Here is a 15,549-nt window from a genome sequence, read left to right on the forward strand (position 1 = left end):
GCCTTGGTTTCTATTTAAAAATCTCCCCAGCTGGTAAAATCTTGGGCAGCTAAACATGTCTCCCCATGAGCCGTCAGTGTGGAACCCTACTTCTCAGGAAATATAAGGAACCACTGCAGCCCCTTCTGAGGAGTGACACGGCAGCGGGTTAGCACAGCTCTTGAGTGAAATACAAAACAACAGAGAAGCTCTGGGGTAAGGCCAATTCAGAGAGAGTCAGCGCAATGAAGGGCAAGGAGGATGCTGAGCCCGCCTGTCACATTCCCCCATCTCAACTAATCAGAGTGTCAGCCTTTCCGTTTGGATTTCCTGATTGGGATTATTAATTGAATTTCAATTAATGGCACCTTCAGAAGCACAAAATGAAATCCTACCCAAGGAAGATATGAAAAGCTCTTCTCAGAGCATCCCAGTCCCTCCTCTTCGTTTTACAGATGAGGAAACTGAGGCAAGGCCGAGTGACTTGCTCAAGGTCCCCCTGAAGTCCCCTGGCTGAAGTCCAGTGCTCACTGCATGACCCCAGGCTGCCCCCAGGACACAATCTGTCTGTCCTTCAAAAATGGCGCTGATCTAAAGCACCTGGTTTCCAGAGTGGGGAACTCCCGTTGTGCCAGGGGAAACACAGGGGCGTTGTCCTTGAGCTTGGACATCCTCTCTCCCAGGGTGGCAGGGAGTCGAGGGGCTTTCTGTCAGGCTAGCAAGCTCTTGACCAATGTCAGGACAAAGAGGACACTGTATCAAGCTCCTAATTTATCCAAGGAGGGAACCTGCCCCGACCAGGAATCCAGCCATGACCTCCTGGTTCGTGGATCAATGCCCAACCACTGAGCCACACCTGCCTTCTTTCTAAAAATCCCTCTTCCTTCTCTCTTTCCTTCAGACCAAGAAATTCAAAACTCCTACACAGCGCACCACGAGTCGCAAACCAAGCCGGCGAGGCTCGGTACTCAGCCTGTCTCGGGCCAGTGCAGGGTCATCTCCCCTGAGCAGCATGATCTCCATGAACCCTGGCTCAGATGAGCCCCCCCCGAGCGTGACTGTCCAGGCAGGAGGCAACAAGGACATCGAGGACACGGAGTCGTCTTCCACCAGGCCAGATGAGGATCTCCACATCAGTAAGTCCTGCCTGGGATCGGACCGGCTGCCCTGACGCTTTGCCTTGAAGCCAGATAGCAAGACCTCCTCCTGCTCCGCTTCTGCCCCGACTCAGTTAAGAGAGACACAGGGTTTCCCTGGGCCTGTTCTATCCCCTGGAGCCCCTCTGTCTTACTCCAGTGGAGATCAGAAAATACCCTCTAACCTGGGCTCCTCTGAGCTATTTCTCCTTGGGAGACAGTCGATGGTCATCAATTTCTCTGTTTACAATGTTAACAATATATATAGTGTCCCGCTGTCCTCACTGCACTTTGCCAAGACACATTTATTGTACAAAACATTATCGTTTAAACCTGTAATCCGAAAGTCGTGTCTAAAGCTCCACACATCACTTAGTTCCCAACACTGTGTGCCACCTCTTCTGGACCAGCTCCAATCCCTCTGCAGCTCCCCAACCCTGAGAAGCAGAGGCGACGTCAGGCTGGGGTTGGGCCCTGCCTGCACAGTCTGGTCTCAAGAGAGCCAGCCCTCCAGACAGTGAGCTCTCCTCTTCCCGTCAGGTCTGCAGAAGCTCTTGGAGATGGTTCGGGAGGAAGCCCGGAGGACAATCATGATGGAGAGCGAGGAGCAAAAAAAAGCACCCAGGTATGTTCTCGCAACCCCTGGGGCTAATAAAGGGGATCGGGACAAGAACGGCAATATTCACAGCAGCAGCTCCCAGTTACTGAGCGTCTTCTCTGCGCCAGCACTGAGCGGTGTGCTTTTCTCATGTGCATTATCTCCCCACGTTCTTACAAGCACCCTACAAGGCAGGTGCCATTATCTTTATTTTACAAATAAGGAAATTCGACTCAGAGAAGTGAAGGAACATGCTGGAGGTCACCCAGCGAATGGATGTAAGACCATGACGTGAATCCCGATCTTTCTGATTCCAGAAACCATTCTCTACAAGGTTATCCGTTCATTCTGTTAGTGAGTATTTAAGAAAGTGTATGGCCTATGTGCTAATTGCAGAGGGAAGGGTTCTGGCAGGAAAGCTCAGACCTGTGCGAATAAATAATACGGGTACCTGATCTCGTCTGGAATGGTGATCAGGGACAGTTCCTCCAAGAAGAAACATGAAGCTGAGATTTTTGAATGGAGCATGAAAAGGAACTAGCCAGGCAAAGTTGGGGAGGGGCAAGGGAGAACATTATAGGCAACACATATACATATGTGAACCTGGTCGAGGGACCATGTCACCTTCAAAGAACTGAGATGCAGCACAAACGGATGGGAAGAGGCATGAGTCCATCTGGAACCTTGGAGGCCACTTCACCGAGTCTCCTGTCTATCCCAGAAGTCACAGGAATCCTTTGAATTTCAAGCTGGCGACCAATGGCATTGGCTCAGAGGGTCAGACTTGAACCTGCGGAGTCTTCCTTCGGTGGGAAGCATTGTCCACAGATCTTCTGGCCTCTAAAAGCCTCGGAAAGCACATGGGCCAGAGCTGGAGTTCCCTTCCCAAGTGTAGATCCTCCCAATAAGCAAATTACTTGCTGAAAGTAAATGAGGTACCAGGAGAGGTTCATCATCGCCTTCAGCCTGCTGAGATGCCGGCTATGACTTATTGGTTATTGTTGTCACGTAATTACAGTTCAACAAGCACTTTCACCTCCGCTTGCAATGATGAATCTCTCCGCTGCTGCCTCAATTCGCATCAGGGCGTGGAGGTGTGGCCCTCGCAGGCACTCAGAGACAGCACTGGCCCCCAAGGCCCTGCTTGCCTGCCTGATTCCTCAGCATTAAAGAGAGACAATCATGATGACAGTCAGCTCTACAAGGCCCCTCCCCACTTTGTAAGAACTCCTGGTGTGAACCCTGGCTTGAAGTCGACTGCCATGGGTGCAAACCCCGAGGCTCTGGAACAAGGCCCTCAGCCTTTCTCCATTTCCTCCTCTGATAAAATGAGACTGGGCAGCTTCAAAGCACTGGCCTTGGGGCCAAACAGATGAAGGTTAATCTCCATCCTCATTTCACTGCCGCGTGATGTTGAGCAAGTTGCTTCACAGCTCTGAGCCTGATTCCCATTCTGTAAACTGAGGCTCACTACAACCTATCCCAAAGCGTGGCAGTAAGAATTCAATACTATGATGCCTGTTAAAGTATTATTATTTTTTTTATGGACCTAATGTCTACTCCAATGAGTTGTTTTTATGCATTTCATGAGATATAATGCATTTCACATATTAGCATGTGCCTGGCATGCAGCAGGCATGTAACAAGTGGCAGTGGTAGTCATGGTGGTGGTGATGGTCATGACTTTTATTTTACACACATAATGTCCCATGGTCCTCACTGCACCTTGCCAAGACACACTTATTAAGCATAACCATCGCTCCGTCTCACAGACATAGAAGAATGGTGGTGAATAACTTGCAGAGATCGCCAAAGACAAAACCAGGCAAGAATCTGGTCCGCACAAAACTCATCACACAGCCTCTGTGTCCGGTTTGATGATAAAATAACCATGGCTGCCGAGCAAGAACCCGTTGAAATGCCCCGTCCTCCTCACTCCTCCGGGAGGAAAACCTCCCCATCTCCGAGGCCACAGGCAGTGAGGGCTTCTCCTCACTCTAGAACCAGGATTCCCTTCTCACTTTAGACATCAAATGGGCTCCCATCAAGGCTGACATGGAATCCTAGGGTTCCAATCCCAGGCCCAGCCTCAAGGCCGAGCAGAGCTCCCTCTGTCATCTGTCTTCAGTCTGTTTGGGCCGCTATCACAGAATGCCATGCACTGGGTGGTTCATAAAGAACAGACATTCGATCTCACAGTCTGGAGGCTGGAAAGCCAAGCTTGAGATGCGGGCAGATCTGGGGTCTGGTAAGGCCCTCTGCCTCCCACACCGCTGTCCTCTCACTGTGACCTCACTTGGCAGTGGGACAAGCTAGGGTCTCTTATGAAGGACACTGTCCCATTCATAAGAGCTCCACCTCATGATCTAATCACTTCCCAAAGGCCCTGCCTCCTAGCCATCACCTTGGGGGGCTAAGATTTCAATGTATGAATTGGGAGGGCAAGAAGACTCAAACATTCAGATCATAACATCATCTAGAAAAACAGCCTTTTCTTAAATTCCTCTAGCTCAGTGGTCGGCAAACTCATTAGTCAACAGAGCCAAATATAAACAGTACAATGATTGAAATTTCTTGAGAGCCGAAAACCGACTTCTGCGCATGGGCCACAAAGTTTCAATCACACTGTACATGCGCGCCCGCACATGGTATCTTGTGGAAGAGTCACACTCAAGGGGCCAAAGAGCCGCAGGTGGCTCGAGAGCAGCAGTTTGCCAACCACTGGTCTAGGAAGACAGCCTTTTCTTAAATTCCTCTAGCTGTATTTTCCAAAGGTCCCCAAAGATTCCCCAAAGGTCCCCAAGGATTCCCCAAAGGTCCCCAAAGAATCAGCTAGGATGTTTGCGAAAAATGAAAATTTCTGGTCTTCACCCCAGACCCACTGGGTCAGAATCTCCAGAAGAAACTGTATTTTTTAAAAATATGTTTTTGTTGATTTCAGGGAGAGGTAGAGAAAGACAGAAACATCAATGATGAGAATCATTGATCAGCTGCCTCCAGCATGCCCCTATTGGGTATTGAGCCCACAATTCGGGCATGTGTCCTGACCAGGAATTGAACCATGACCTTCTGGTTCTTAGGTGGACACTCAACCACTGAGCCATGCTGGCTGGGCTGAAACCATGTTTTTTAATAAGCTCTTCCCGTGGGCATTACATCACAGTATGCTGAGAAACTCTCATGTTTCAAAATGTGCTTCCTGCACACAGGTATCAGAAGTGTGGGTATGTGTGGGTGTGTACATGTGTTTGGTTTTAAATGCAGCTTCCAGGGTAGGGCCCCACTCCAGGCCTAATATATGCAAATCCCGGGAGCAGGGCCCAGGAATCCGTATTCTCGGCAGTCTCTCCAGGTGAGTCCTGTGCCCGGTAGTCTAAGGAGCCCTGCTCCAGAAAGAGAATCCTTTGTCCTCCCACAGACAGTGACCGCCTCAGGAGCACCACGGGCCTGGTACCTTACTAAGAGGTTCTTAATTGCTTTGCAGTATCTCGTCAATGTTGAAACAAACCAAGAGCGATTCTGCCTATAAAGACATGCAGCTCACCCTCAAATCCAGGTAGGAAGGCTTGGGGCCCCCAGCAGGTCGGTCAGGAGGCACCCCGCAGTTACAGGGGCCGTTGTACAGCGGCTCCTCACCAGACCATGGAATGGGGGGCAGGGAGGGGCAGCTTTTTTCTTCTTCACTAAGAACAAGCCCCTTAACTCCCGGGCCTGGGGTGAGTACACAGGCATTCCTCCCCACCAATTGCGTGCTAAGCAGCCACACGTTCGCAGCCTCCAGTACAGAGGGATGCAGAGGGAGGGTGTGTTACAGAGCTAGTCCTTCCCTCTTTATCAGGTGAGCTACAGTGGGGGAGGGGAGATATGCCCCCATCTCATCCATTCATCTCAAGAATATTCACTGAACCCACTCTGGGCCAGGAGCTGTGCTGGGTTTTGGGGGATTCCACAGCAAATAGACTGGACTGTGGTCGGAGGAAGCCTATGGATCCTTTCCGATGCAACGATAAATCGTTGTTTACGAAGCAATCTACAGTGAGACCGTAGGTGGACTGTGATATTACACCTGCATCTGGGATGTAGTACATCTGTGAGCAAATGCACCATGTGACAAGGCCAAGTGGCCACTCTAGGAATGACCAAAATTTTGGATTCGTGTCGAGGGTAAATGATTTTTTAAAACAGCTCCCACAATTGCCATGTGACGTGCAAATGCCTGTGATTTCCATTCCTGTGTATGGCTAGGTAAAATAAAGGTGTGGCTTTTACCACCGCATTTATGGACTCCTTGAATCCTGTCCATGGTTATGAATGGCTGGTCCCATTTGATAAATGGGACAGTCATGCATTTATTAAATAACCCCCCGAGTCAGCCCTGTAATCATGACTGTGGCTAAATGTTGAGCACCAGGGTCTTAGCCAAGATGGACTTAGACATTTAAGTCGAGATCAGAACTACACAAGCATGTTAAACTTGTGGCCGGTGGGCCACATGCCTCATTTAAATGAGGCATGCGCCCGTCAGCCTGAGTTTGACATGCCTAAGTGGCTGGGAAAGGTGGGGATAGTGTTCCAGGCAGAGGAAATAGCATGTGCAAAGGGCCTGAGACAGGGAGCAGCTTAAAGGCATTAAGCAAAGACCTGAATGGCTGAAACTCAATGAGAGATAAGGGAAAGGAGACTGAGGCAGGCAAAGGGATCTTTCGTTGCTTTTACTTCTTTCTTTTTTTTTAATATATTTTATTGATTTTTTTACAGAGAGGAAGGGAGAGGGATAGAGTTAGAAACATTGATATGAGAGAAACATCGATCAGCTGCCTCCTGCACACTCCCCACTGGGCGTGTGCCCAAAACCAAGGTACATGCCCTTGACCGGAATCAAACCCAGGACTCTTGAGTCTGCAGGCCAACGCTCTATCCACTGAGCCAAGCCAGTCAGGGCTGTTGCTTGTATTTCTGTGTGTTTGTTTGTTTATCACAGCTAATAACACTGCTAGAAAAGAAGAAAGTCATCTATAAGAGGAAAGTCACAGCCAACACATTTGCCCCAAACAATTCGTCTGTGGGGTTGAGGCAGCTGGTTGAAGGCAGCTGGGGCCTTCTGGGTATTATTACTGGGGCTCTGCCTTAGTTGAGTGGAGCATTTGCTCCACCACCTGCCAGGCCTAAGTTCTCTAAGTCCAGTCCCATGAGCCTCTGGGGAAAGCAGAAAAGGCCAGAACCTTTCCTACGGAGAGGGATCTGGGAGGACACCAGGCCTGCCTCCTGAAAGGAGTCCCAGAGGTCACAAGGCCAAAAGAAAAGGATTAGTCACACATCACAGGGATATGAAAGATTCTTACCCTCTAGAACCACACAGATAGAGCAGTCAAGTCCATTTTTTGAGGCGTTTGGAATAAACAAAGGGAGACAGGGTGAGAGAGAAGGTGCTAGACCCAGGTGCTGAAGGCCTGGGTCACCAAAGGAGGACCTGGGAGAAGGCACAGAGAAGGGATGGGCTTGAGCAAGGGAGCTTCTCCCACTCCCCAGGAGCCCCAGCCAGGCAAAGTCACAGGAAGACACAGCCACTCAAGGATTTAAATCAGCCCTCACGTAAGAAAGGGACAAATGGTATAAGAAGTTGATTGGGTACCGATGAGGAAACTGGCATTCCAGAGCGAGTTCCTGGCCCACAGACCAGCACTGGGCTCTGTCTGCCTCCAAAGTCAAGTGAAGATGACACTCAGTTCAAGGGTCCAACTTAAAGAAGAGAATCTGTAAATGAAGAGGCAGTCTGGGGTCAGGAACACCCAGGACAACATGACGAGGAGGACTCGCCCATCCCTTCACCAAGCCTGCCCTCGGCCCCAGGTTAAGAGCTCATGGGTAGAGACAGGAGGACAGAACGGTCCACAATGAACTTATCCTTCCGTTAGAGACCCATTTTATTCAAAAGAAACTGGGATCCAGAAAATATGTCATCCTGCCACTAGGCAGAGACAGAAGGTCAACGTTGGACCAGGGGAGTCAGAGCAAGCAGAACCGGCTGTAGACCATGAATACTATAGGAGTTTAATAGGGAGAGAAGAAACAAGGACGCTCCGAGCAGGGTATGGGATGAGCAAAGGCAAAGATGTGGGAAAATTACACACTGAGTTCTATAACCTGTGTCTTGATTGGAACCACTCCCTGACCTGAATCCTGGAGGCCAGCAGGCATCAAGGGGACCCCGACACTTCCCTTTGTGTGAAAAGCAGGCTCCAGGCAACCTGAAAGCATCCCTCTCTACTTCAGTGACAGGTCCAGCAGTACAAGTGGAGAAACCCACAGCCAACCGATCCAGAAGAAGTCTAAAAGGTAAGCCAGGTGGGCAAGAGGGACTGTGGCGACCACACCCTCTATCCTCCCAGGGAAATAACCCAGTGTAGACCAGGCCCCCTGAAGCCACAGACACTGCTGAAGGACCAGGGGCTCCCAGGGCAAGGGGCTCAAGGTCAAGATGCCAAGCAACAACACAAGCAATGGCAACTAATTCGTCCTCTGTGCCAGGCCCTGGGAAAAGCATTCCGTATTCACTATCTTGCTTATTCCTCAAAAGCAATCCTACGAGATGGTAACATTATCCCATACTACAGGGGACCCTTGGCCAATGAAATATCCTGCCCAACCCATGCAGCTAAGAAATGTGGCACTGGAGTTTGAACCTGGATCTCCCAGCTCCAAATTCCACCTTCATCTCAAGGTCCTTAACATTCTCTGGGCTCAGCTGGCCAGATGTCTCACTGTGGGCTCATTTCATAAGGCCTGCACCACCAGCCTGGTATGGTCTGGAAGATCTGTCCTTCCTACATCCATGGTGATGCTGGGGACGCGCCAGGTGAGGGTGGAGAGCCCAGGTGGGCACGTGGAATTCCCACAGCAAAGCACTGTGGGGCCCAGAGAGACCAGCCTCATGTGTCTGTCTGACCCATTTTGGGCCTGATCCCCCAAACCCCTCTTGTCTGTGTCCACAGCCGCACCTACCAGGACCTCATCAACTGCAAGACAAATGTGTGTTCCACCATGAGGGCCAAGTTCTACAATGTGGCCCAGGAGGCCGGCTTCTGCCTGCAGGACAAGATGGAAATTCTCATGAAGTAAGGATACATGTAGATGCACTTACTCAAAGGACATTCATCTGACACCTACTATGTGCCCACACGATGCCGTGTGCTGGTGCTGAGGCTACCACTGGGTACAGGAAGGATGTGTTCTCTGCCCTCAGAGAGCTTTGTTGTCTCTCCTGGGAAAGATGGGCAGAAACAAACTAACTGAGTTAATAAACACAGGTACAAATTATAATCATTGCTATATAGGAAAAGAACAAGTGTCTGGGAGAGGGAGAAACCATGGGGACCTAATTTAGGTCAGGTAATCCAGGAAGACCTCGCCAAGGATAAGGAAGAGCTGGTGGGTGGTGAGAGGGTAGATGGACATTCCAGGCAGCAGGAAGGTACATACAAAGTCCTAAGGCTGAAAGGGACACAGAAAGTGTGAAGAGGACAGAGAAGTGGCAGGTGACAGCTGCATCACGCACAGCCAGCCATGAATGTCATCATTAAAACTTGGAACTGATGTTAAGAGTACCAGAGACCACTGGAAACCGTTTTTATTCTGACAATCCAGTAAGTGCCTCCCATCCCAGCCTACTCCTTGACTGCCATGACCATTCACTCCAATGAACTTGTCCATTCAACAAAGGTCGAATGGTGACCCTCTGCCCTCTCAGCCTGGATGGACTGGCTGTTATGAGCCACGGGATTAGAGGTGATTGGTCCCTGCCCTCTGGGAGCCCCCAGTCTAATGAGGGAGACAGAAAAGTAAACAGGCAATTACCACACAGAGTGATGAGGGCCAACAGGGGGGTGAGCAGGGGGCTAAGGGAACACGGGAAGAGGGTGTCCTTCCCAGCAATTGCTGATTTGCCCCCAACAGCAATCAGCAAGGTCGTCCGGGGAAAACAATATTTTCAGCTTAATAAAGTCAGGTAATATTTCCTGGGCACCTACTGTGTATCAGTCATGGTGTAAGAGCCTTGTGTGTATTTATCACTGAGTCCTCACAACAATCCTACGGGTAGGTACTATCATTAGACCCATTTTATAGATGAGAAAAGTGGGCTCAGAGATGTCTCTTGTCAAAGGTCACCCAGGAGTTAAGCAGTAAAGGTGGCATTCAAACCCAGAGAGGTACACAGGAAAAGGAGGAAGGCAGGGAGTTCCAGGGAAAAGAACAGCAGTCCCAGAGGCCAGAAGGGGCCCCCGTGGGTCAGGAACTACCAGTAGCCAGGTGTGGCTGGGACTTGGTTGTGGTTGCTTACAAAGTCATCAGAGTAAAACAGAGGCCAGATCATAAAAGGCCTTACCAGCCCAGCTGTGGAGGTTGGACTTTATCTCAGTCTTTGATCATGAGCCAAAGCATAAAATTCTGGGAGAGAGAGAGATGGGAAAGATAGGGATAAAGCTGGGAAATGTTGTAGGGGCTGAAGAATGGAGAGCCTCAGAGGGCAAGTTACTCAGAGGGCTTTATTCTGAGTAAAATGGGAAGCTATCAAAATGCATATAAGGTGAATGGCATGGTTATATTTATAAAGTCTCTTTGGAGAGATAGGACATATGCACAAAATGATAAGGGGAGCAGAGAAGAGAGGAAACAGCATGAGTTGAACGCCCACTGTGTGACTGGCAGGCACCAAGTTCAGCACTTTCCACACATTGTATTATGTAATCCTCACCTCTAAGAGCTGGAAACCATTATTATCCTTCATTTTACAGATGAGAAAGCTGTGCAAATACAATCAAAAGTAGGGAGAGAATGAAGGCTGATTTAAAAAAAAAAAAAAAATACTGACTGTAGCAAGAAAAGAGCATTTCAGGACCTTGGAGAGAGGTGTATCCTCTGGTAGCCAAAGCCAGGCAGTAAGTTAGATAGTGGCTGGGAGGGCTAAGAAGAACCCCATGCAGGAAAAGGCAGCCAGATGGTTAAAGGAGGCAGGTGTCTGACTCTTCTCCCTCTTTCTCACACAACCTGTGATGCAGGCGCCAGGAAGAGAGAGGTCTCCAGAAGTTCCATTCTTTTGTCCTCGTCTCGAATTTTCAAAAGGACATAGCAAAAATGAGACATAAAGTCGCCATGGTAAAAGGAGACGCAGAAGAAATTGCAGACCACTGGTAAATACCCTGAGAGCCAGATAAGACGGGCCCTGAGGGGGTGAAGGAAGAAGGGCTGCTGTTACAAAATCACATTTGATCCCATTCGCTCTCGCAACCTGGAGAGGCATCACTCCAAAGCTGCCCTCGGCCAGCAGCAAGGCCCCCCAGACAGGCTGTCCCCAGAGCGGTCAGGCAAGAACCCTTCAGTTCCCGAAGCACAGACCCTCCGACCAGCTCTGTTTCCCACATTATCTTCTATTCGATTCACACTTGCAAATAGGGACCCGCTCGCCAGCCCCTGTGGGAGCGACAGATGAGGCTAACCAACCTGAAAACATCCAGAGTCAGAGGTCTCCAGGGTGATCACTGTATTCCTCAAATAACTTAACTCCTTTCCGATACAGAACCAGGCACACTGTCCTAGGAACACTGTGCCCAGGCGTGATAGTAAGTGTAACAAAAAGCAACAGGAACTGAGTGATTATTGGATGGCAGACACCACCCTGAGCAATGTTCCTATATTATCTATTGTATTCCCCAAAAAAAAAAACCCTGAAGGTGCATTTCAACCCCCACTTTATGAATAAGGAAGAGTTAGGATTTAGACCCCTGCCTGACCCCGGTCTCTATGCTTATCTGGATTGGAGTCGGATGAACTGTAATTTTATGAACCTGGCAGGGTGAGTAAATCAGCCTCTGAGAGTAAGATGAGAAAGTCTAAAAATGTACCCTGAATCCTTCCGTGATTTTAATAGTGTGGAACTGAAGCCTACAAAAAGACATAAATATATATAAATATGTATCATAAAATACAAAACAGTACATACGAGGAGCCCAAATTGTATGGAGATCAATTTCTTCAAATTTTTCCACAATGGGTTCATAGATATCAGGGCGGTACCTATATGCCATCGCCACCCTCTTTAAAAAGAGACCCTCTTAAACCCCATCACACCTGAACCCCCTCAGGGCTAGAATCCACCTTGTTCTCACCATGGGTTAGCAAACTGCCCTCACACTCTGTAAAGATTCACCAAACCCACTGACATACGCAGAGCTGTGGCCCAAGATTCCTCAGGCAGAGACATGGGAAATGCACACCCTTTCTCCCTCTCTATCCACCTCCCCATCTCCCTCCCCCTCCCCTCCCTGCCCCCTCTCCTTCCTCCTCCTCCTCCTCCAGCTGTGTGAGAGCCTCCTCCACTCTGGAGACGCCCCCCGCAGAAGTGTCCATGTCCTCCCTGGCCTGATCAACTCTCAAAAGTGACACTTCAAAACCTCAGTCACCTTTCCTTTCTTGCAAGCTTTTCATGCCGCTTGCCAGAAAAATAATAAATGCATCTCTTTAAAGTATGTCCCTAATTTGTTTTTCTAATGAGATGCAAATCGTGCTCCAGCTCTTACTGCCCTTAAAAATTAAAGACGTGCCTGATCTGCAGGTCCCTTGCATTTGGGGTGGAGGAAAGTCCCCCAGATAAAGGCTGATGCCGCCCTGGAGGCATCGCATGAGAGGCAGAGAGAGATGGAGGACCTGAGGTGCCAGCCCCACTCCCGGCAGCCTCCTAGCTGGCCCTCTCTTCTTGAAACCCGAGGTACTTTGATCTCCTGTCCAAACTCCCTGAAGATCTGAAGAGTTTCCGCCCCGCCAAAAAGATCCTGGCAAAACTGCAGAAGTTCGGGGAAAACCTGGACCTGAGAATCAGGCCCCACGTCCTCCTGAAAGTGCTCCAGGAACTGAGGACCTGGGAACTGTGCTCCCCAGACGTCGCTGTGGCTGTGGAGGTAACTGCCATGTCCTTTCCCTTCACCATGTCCCGGGGCCCTCATCCCACCACCTCCCAACACCCAGGCACCAGTAAGGGCCGGGAACACAACGTAAAAGACAAAGATCTCTGCCTTCTGGGAGCTTACCATCTAATAGAAGAGGGATTGTCACATGACCTTGGTTGTTCTACTCCAGGGGACATTATGTTCTTTGTAAATGGTGTGCCCTCCCCTCCAGAAACTGGAGGCCTTGGAGAGACAGAAATAAGTGGACAAGGGAATAAAATAACTGGCGGTCATAACGAGGAGCCCTCTAGATCTGGCTACTAAAACTGTGGCCCACGGACCAACAGCATGGACCTTCTTCTTAGCAATGCAGAATCTTAGGTGCCAAAGCACATCTGCCAACTCAGAGTTTGCATATCAATGAGTCCCCAGGTGATTTTTATGCATAATAAAGTTTGAGGAGCACTCATTCAAGGTCAAGGTAGAGGGGACCTACCTTAGCCAGAGCAACTGGGTAAGGTGAGTTTTAAGCCAAGGCCTGAATGCCGAAGAGACGGCACTGAGAAGAGAAGGGAAGAGCAGGTCAGGCAGAGGGAGGAGCACGTGCGAAGGCCGCAGCACAGAACTTGAACTATTGAAGGAACTTGCAGGCAGTCAGTGGGGGCGAAAGCAAGCGAGCAAGGGGCCCCTTTCAGGAAAGACTCTAGCTGGCTAGACCAAAACGAACTCCAGGGCAACTGTCCAACCTCCACGTGCCAGTTATGGGGCCTACCTTTAACCTGCCGGTTATGGGTCTACCTTTAACCTGCCGGTTATGGGTCTACCTTTAACCTGCCGGTTATGGGGTCTACCTTTAACCTGCCAGTTATGGGGTCTACCTTTAACCTGCCGGTTATGGGGTCTACCTTTAACCTGCCAGTTATGGGGTCTACCTTTAACCTGCCGGTTATGGGGCCTACCTTTAACCTGCCAGTTATGGGGTCTACCTTTAACCTGCCGGTTATGGGGTCTACCTTTAACCTGCCAGTTATGGGGTCTACCTTTAACCTGCCGGCTCTGGGGCCATCTCCGAAGGGCAAGAGGAGGCGGGATGTGGAGGCTCCCCGTTCTCTGAGGTGAGTGCATGGCCCCAGCGAGTGACACTCAGCATGTCCCTCTCCCAGTGAGAGCATCACAGAACTTCCAATGACCTGGATGTGGGTGTCTTAACCTAGAATCTATTTGAAACTACATTCTGTGTCTTAACCCTTTCCTGGAAGCAAGCCCACAGCTGTCATCAATGCTAAAAGGGCTTTATGAACCAAAATAAGTTTAAGGACACATTACTTTTTTAAAAAAAGATATTAAGGAGTAGAAAAGAAAGAAAAGCGCAGACAGCTGAGTTTTCCTGATCTCCCTAAATTTCTCTGGGTCAATAGAAAAGGCTTCAAATGAGCCTGCTGAACCAGGACACTGGAAAGGGATCTTTTTCTAGAAGGAGCCACCCCAGTGGGATGCTACATTCTGAATGTCTGAATGGTTGGAGGCATTCTGGGACCACCACCCTCAATCCAAATATCTCAGGATCCTGAGGGAAGGGGAGGGCAAGGAATCTAGCTTTCAGACCAAATCTGAGGCTGCCACTGTATTTGCCCTGCAGTTTGTGCGAGAACACATAATCCATATGCCTCAAGAGGATTATATCAACTGGCTGCAGACCCGGATCAACATCCCCACCCGGCCCCAGACTGCCCGGACGTAGCTGGGGCCCGGCCGGCCAGCTGTCCTGGTGCAGGAGGGCTAGTGGACACTGTGCTCCTGCTTCCTGCCTGTTCTCATGGATACTCGTGATATAAAAGTCAATCTGGAGACTGACTTCTGGCAAAGTATAAACTCCCCTCACCCTCACACCCAGTCCAACCTTCCAGTCTCTGTTCCTCACTGACCCAGCCTGACTCTACCACTCCCAGATCCCTGCACTGTATCCTCAAATTTGTATCCTCAAATTCCAGATAATAAAATTGAGCTGAATGTTTGATGTCTGGTATGGAAAGAGCTGGAGCTGTGGAATCTGGGTGTGGTATTCAGAGACTAACAATGACAACAGTTAGCACTTACTGAGCCTTTGTTATTCAACGGATTCAGTGCTGGCTAATTTTATGGCCTCATAATGCCATTTACAATCATGTTCAGCTGCCTCTGAATTTCCTCCCTACCCCTACAGACCCCCAACCCTCACTGTATGAGACAAGGAGTCACAAAAGCTATCTTGCTTTTGGAATCATTCCCAAGGGCTAGCTCTAATGGCGGGGCTTCCTGGCACCATATTAACTTCGATTTGCACAGCAATCCACAGTTTGCAAATTAGATAATACTCCAGCAGCATCATATGCAAGGCTCAGACCATTCCTCTGTGGTAGGCTTTGTTATCATCGCCATTTCACAAATAAGGACACCAAAACCTAAGGTCATTTGCCAACAGTCACACAGCCAGTAAGTGGCAGAGCCATGTCTAGACTGGGTGTCTGTCTGTCTAGCACAGGAGATATGCTGAAACCACAGGACTTACTCCACCCTCCTGCTTGCCACTTTCCAAGACTATTTCTCAGAGCTGCAGCACCACCTAGTGGGTTCAGTTAGTATTATGCTTCCATCATGCTTGCCTGCAAAATATAGAACCTTCTACTGAAAAGGAAGGCAGCAGGCATTACCAGCAGCAACAAGGCCTACTTTGGTTGGGCAAGGAATATTTATTCAAACAAAGGCCCTTTTCCTACTGAGTAGATTAGGGACTAGGGGGAGGCACGACATCACCTCCCAGCTCCAGCCTCCAAGAAGAGCCACAGGGAGAAATACTTATTTTAGAGGCTTTTGTCTTGGGACTCAGATTGGTCATCTTTTGGTGGAGGTCAGAGCC

The 15,549-nt window shown here is 49.5% G+C and overlaps 1 protein-coding gene across 1 annotated transcript in view; it reads left to right on the forward strand.

Moving 5' to 3' along the window:
- The window catches only part of CCDC60 (coiled-coil domain containing 60), a 94,875-nt gene extending 80,206 nt beyond the window's left edge, over window positions 1-14,669 (forward strand). The window contains exons 6-13 of the mRNA XM_084868322.1: window positions 881-1,115; window positions 1,656-1,740; window positions 5,198-5,269; window positions 7,987-8,049; window positions 8,706-8,828; window positions 10,770-10,901; window positions 12,476-12,665; window positions 14,293-14,669. Of these exons, the coding sequence (XP_084724448.1) occupies window positions 881-1,115; window positions 1,656-1,740; window positions 5,198-5,269; window positions 7,987-8,049; window positions 8,706-8,828; window positions 10,770-10,901; window positions 12,476-12,665; window positions 14,293-14,394 (1,002 nt within the window). The 3' untranslated portion in view covers window positions 14,395-14,669. The remainder of the gene's footprint in view (window positions 1-880; window positions 1,116-1,655; window positions 1,741-5,197; window positions 5,270-7,986; window positions 8,050-8,705; window positions 8,829-10,769; window positions 10,902-12,475; window positions 12,666-14,292) is intronic.
- The last annotated feature ends 880 nt before the right edge of the window (window positions 14,670-15,549 follow it).

The sequence above is a fragment of the Pipistrellus hanaki genome, assembly GCF_964339955.1.
Source record: "Pipistrellus hanaki genome assembly, chromosome: 19".
NCBI lineage: Eukaryota > Metazoa > Chordata > Mammalia > Chiroptera > Vespertilionidae > Pipistrellus > Pipistrellus hanaki.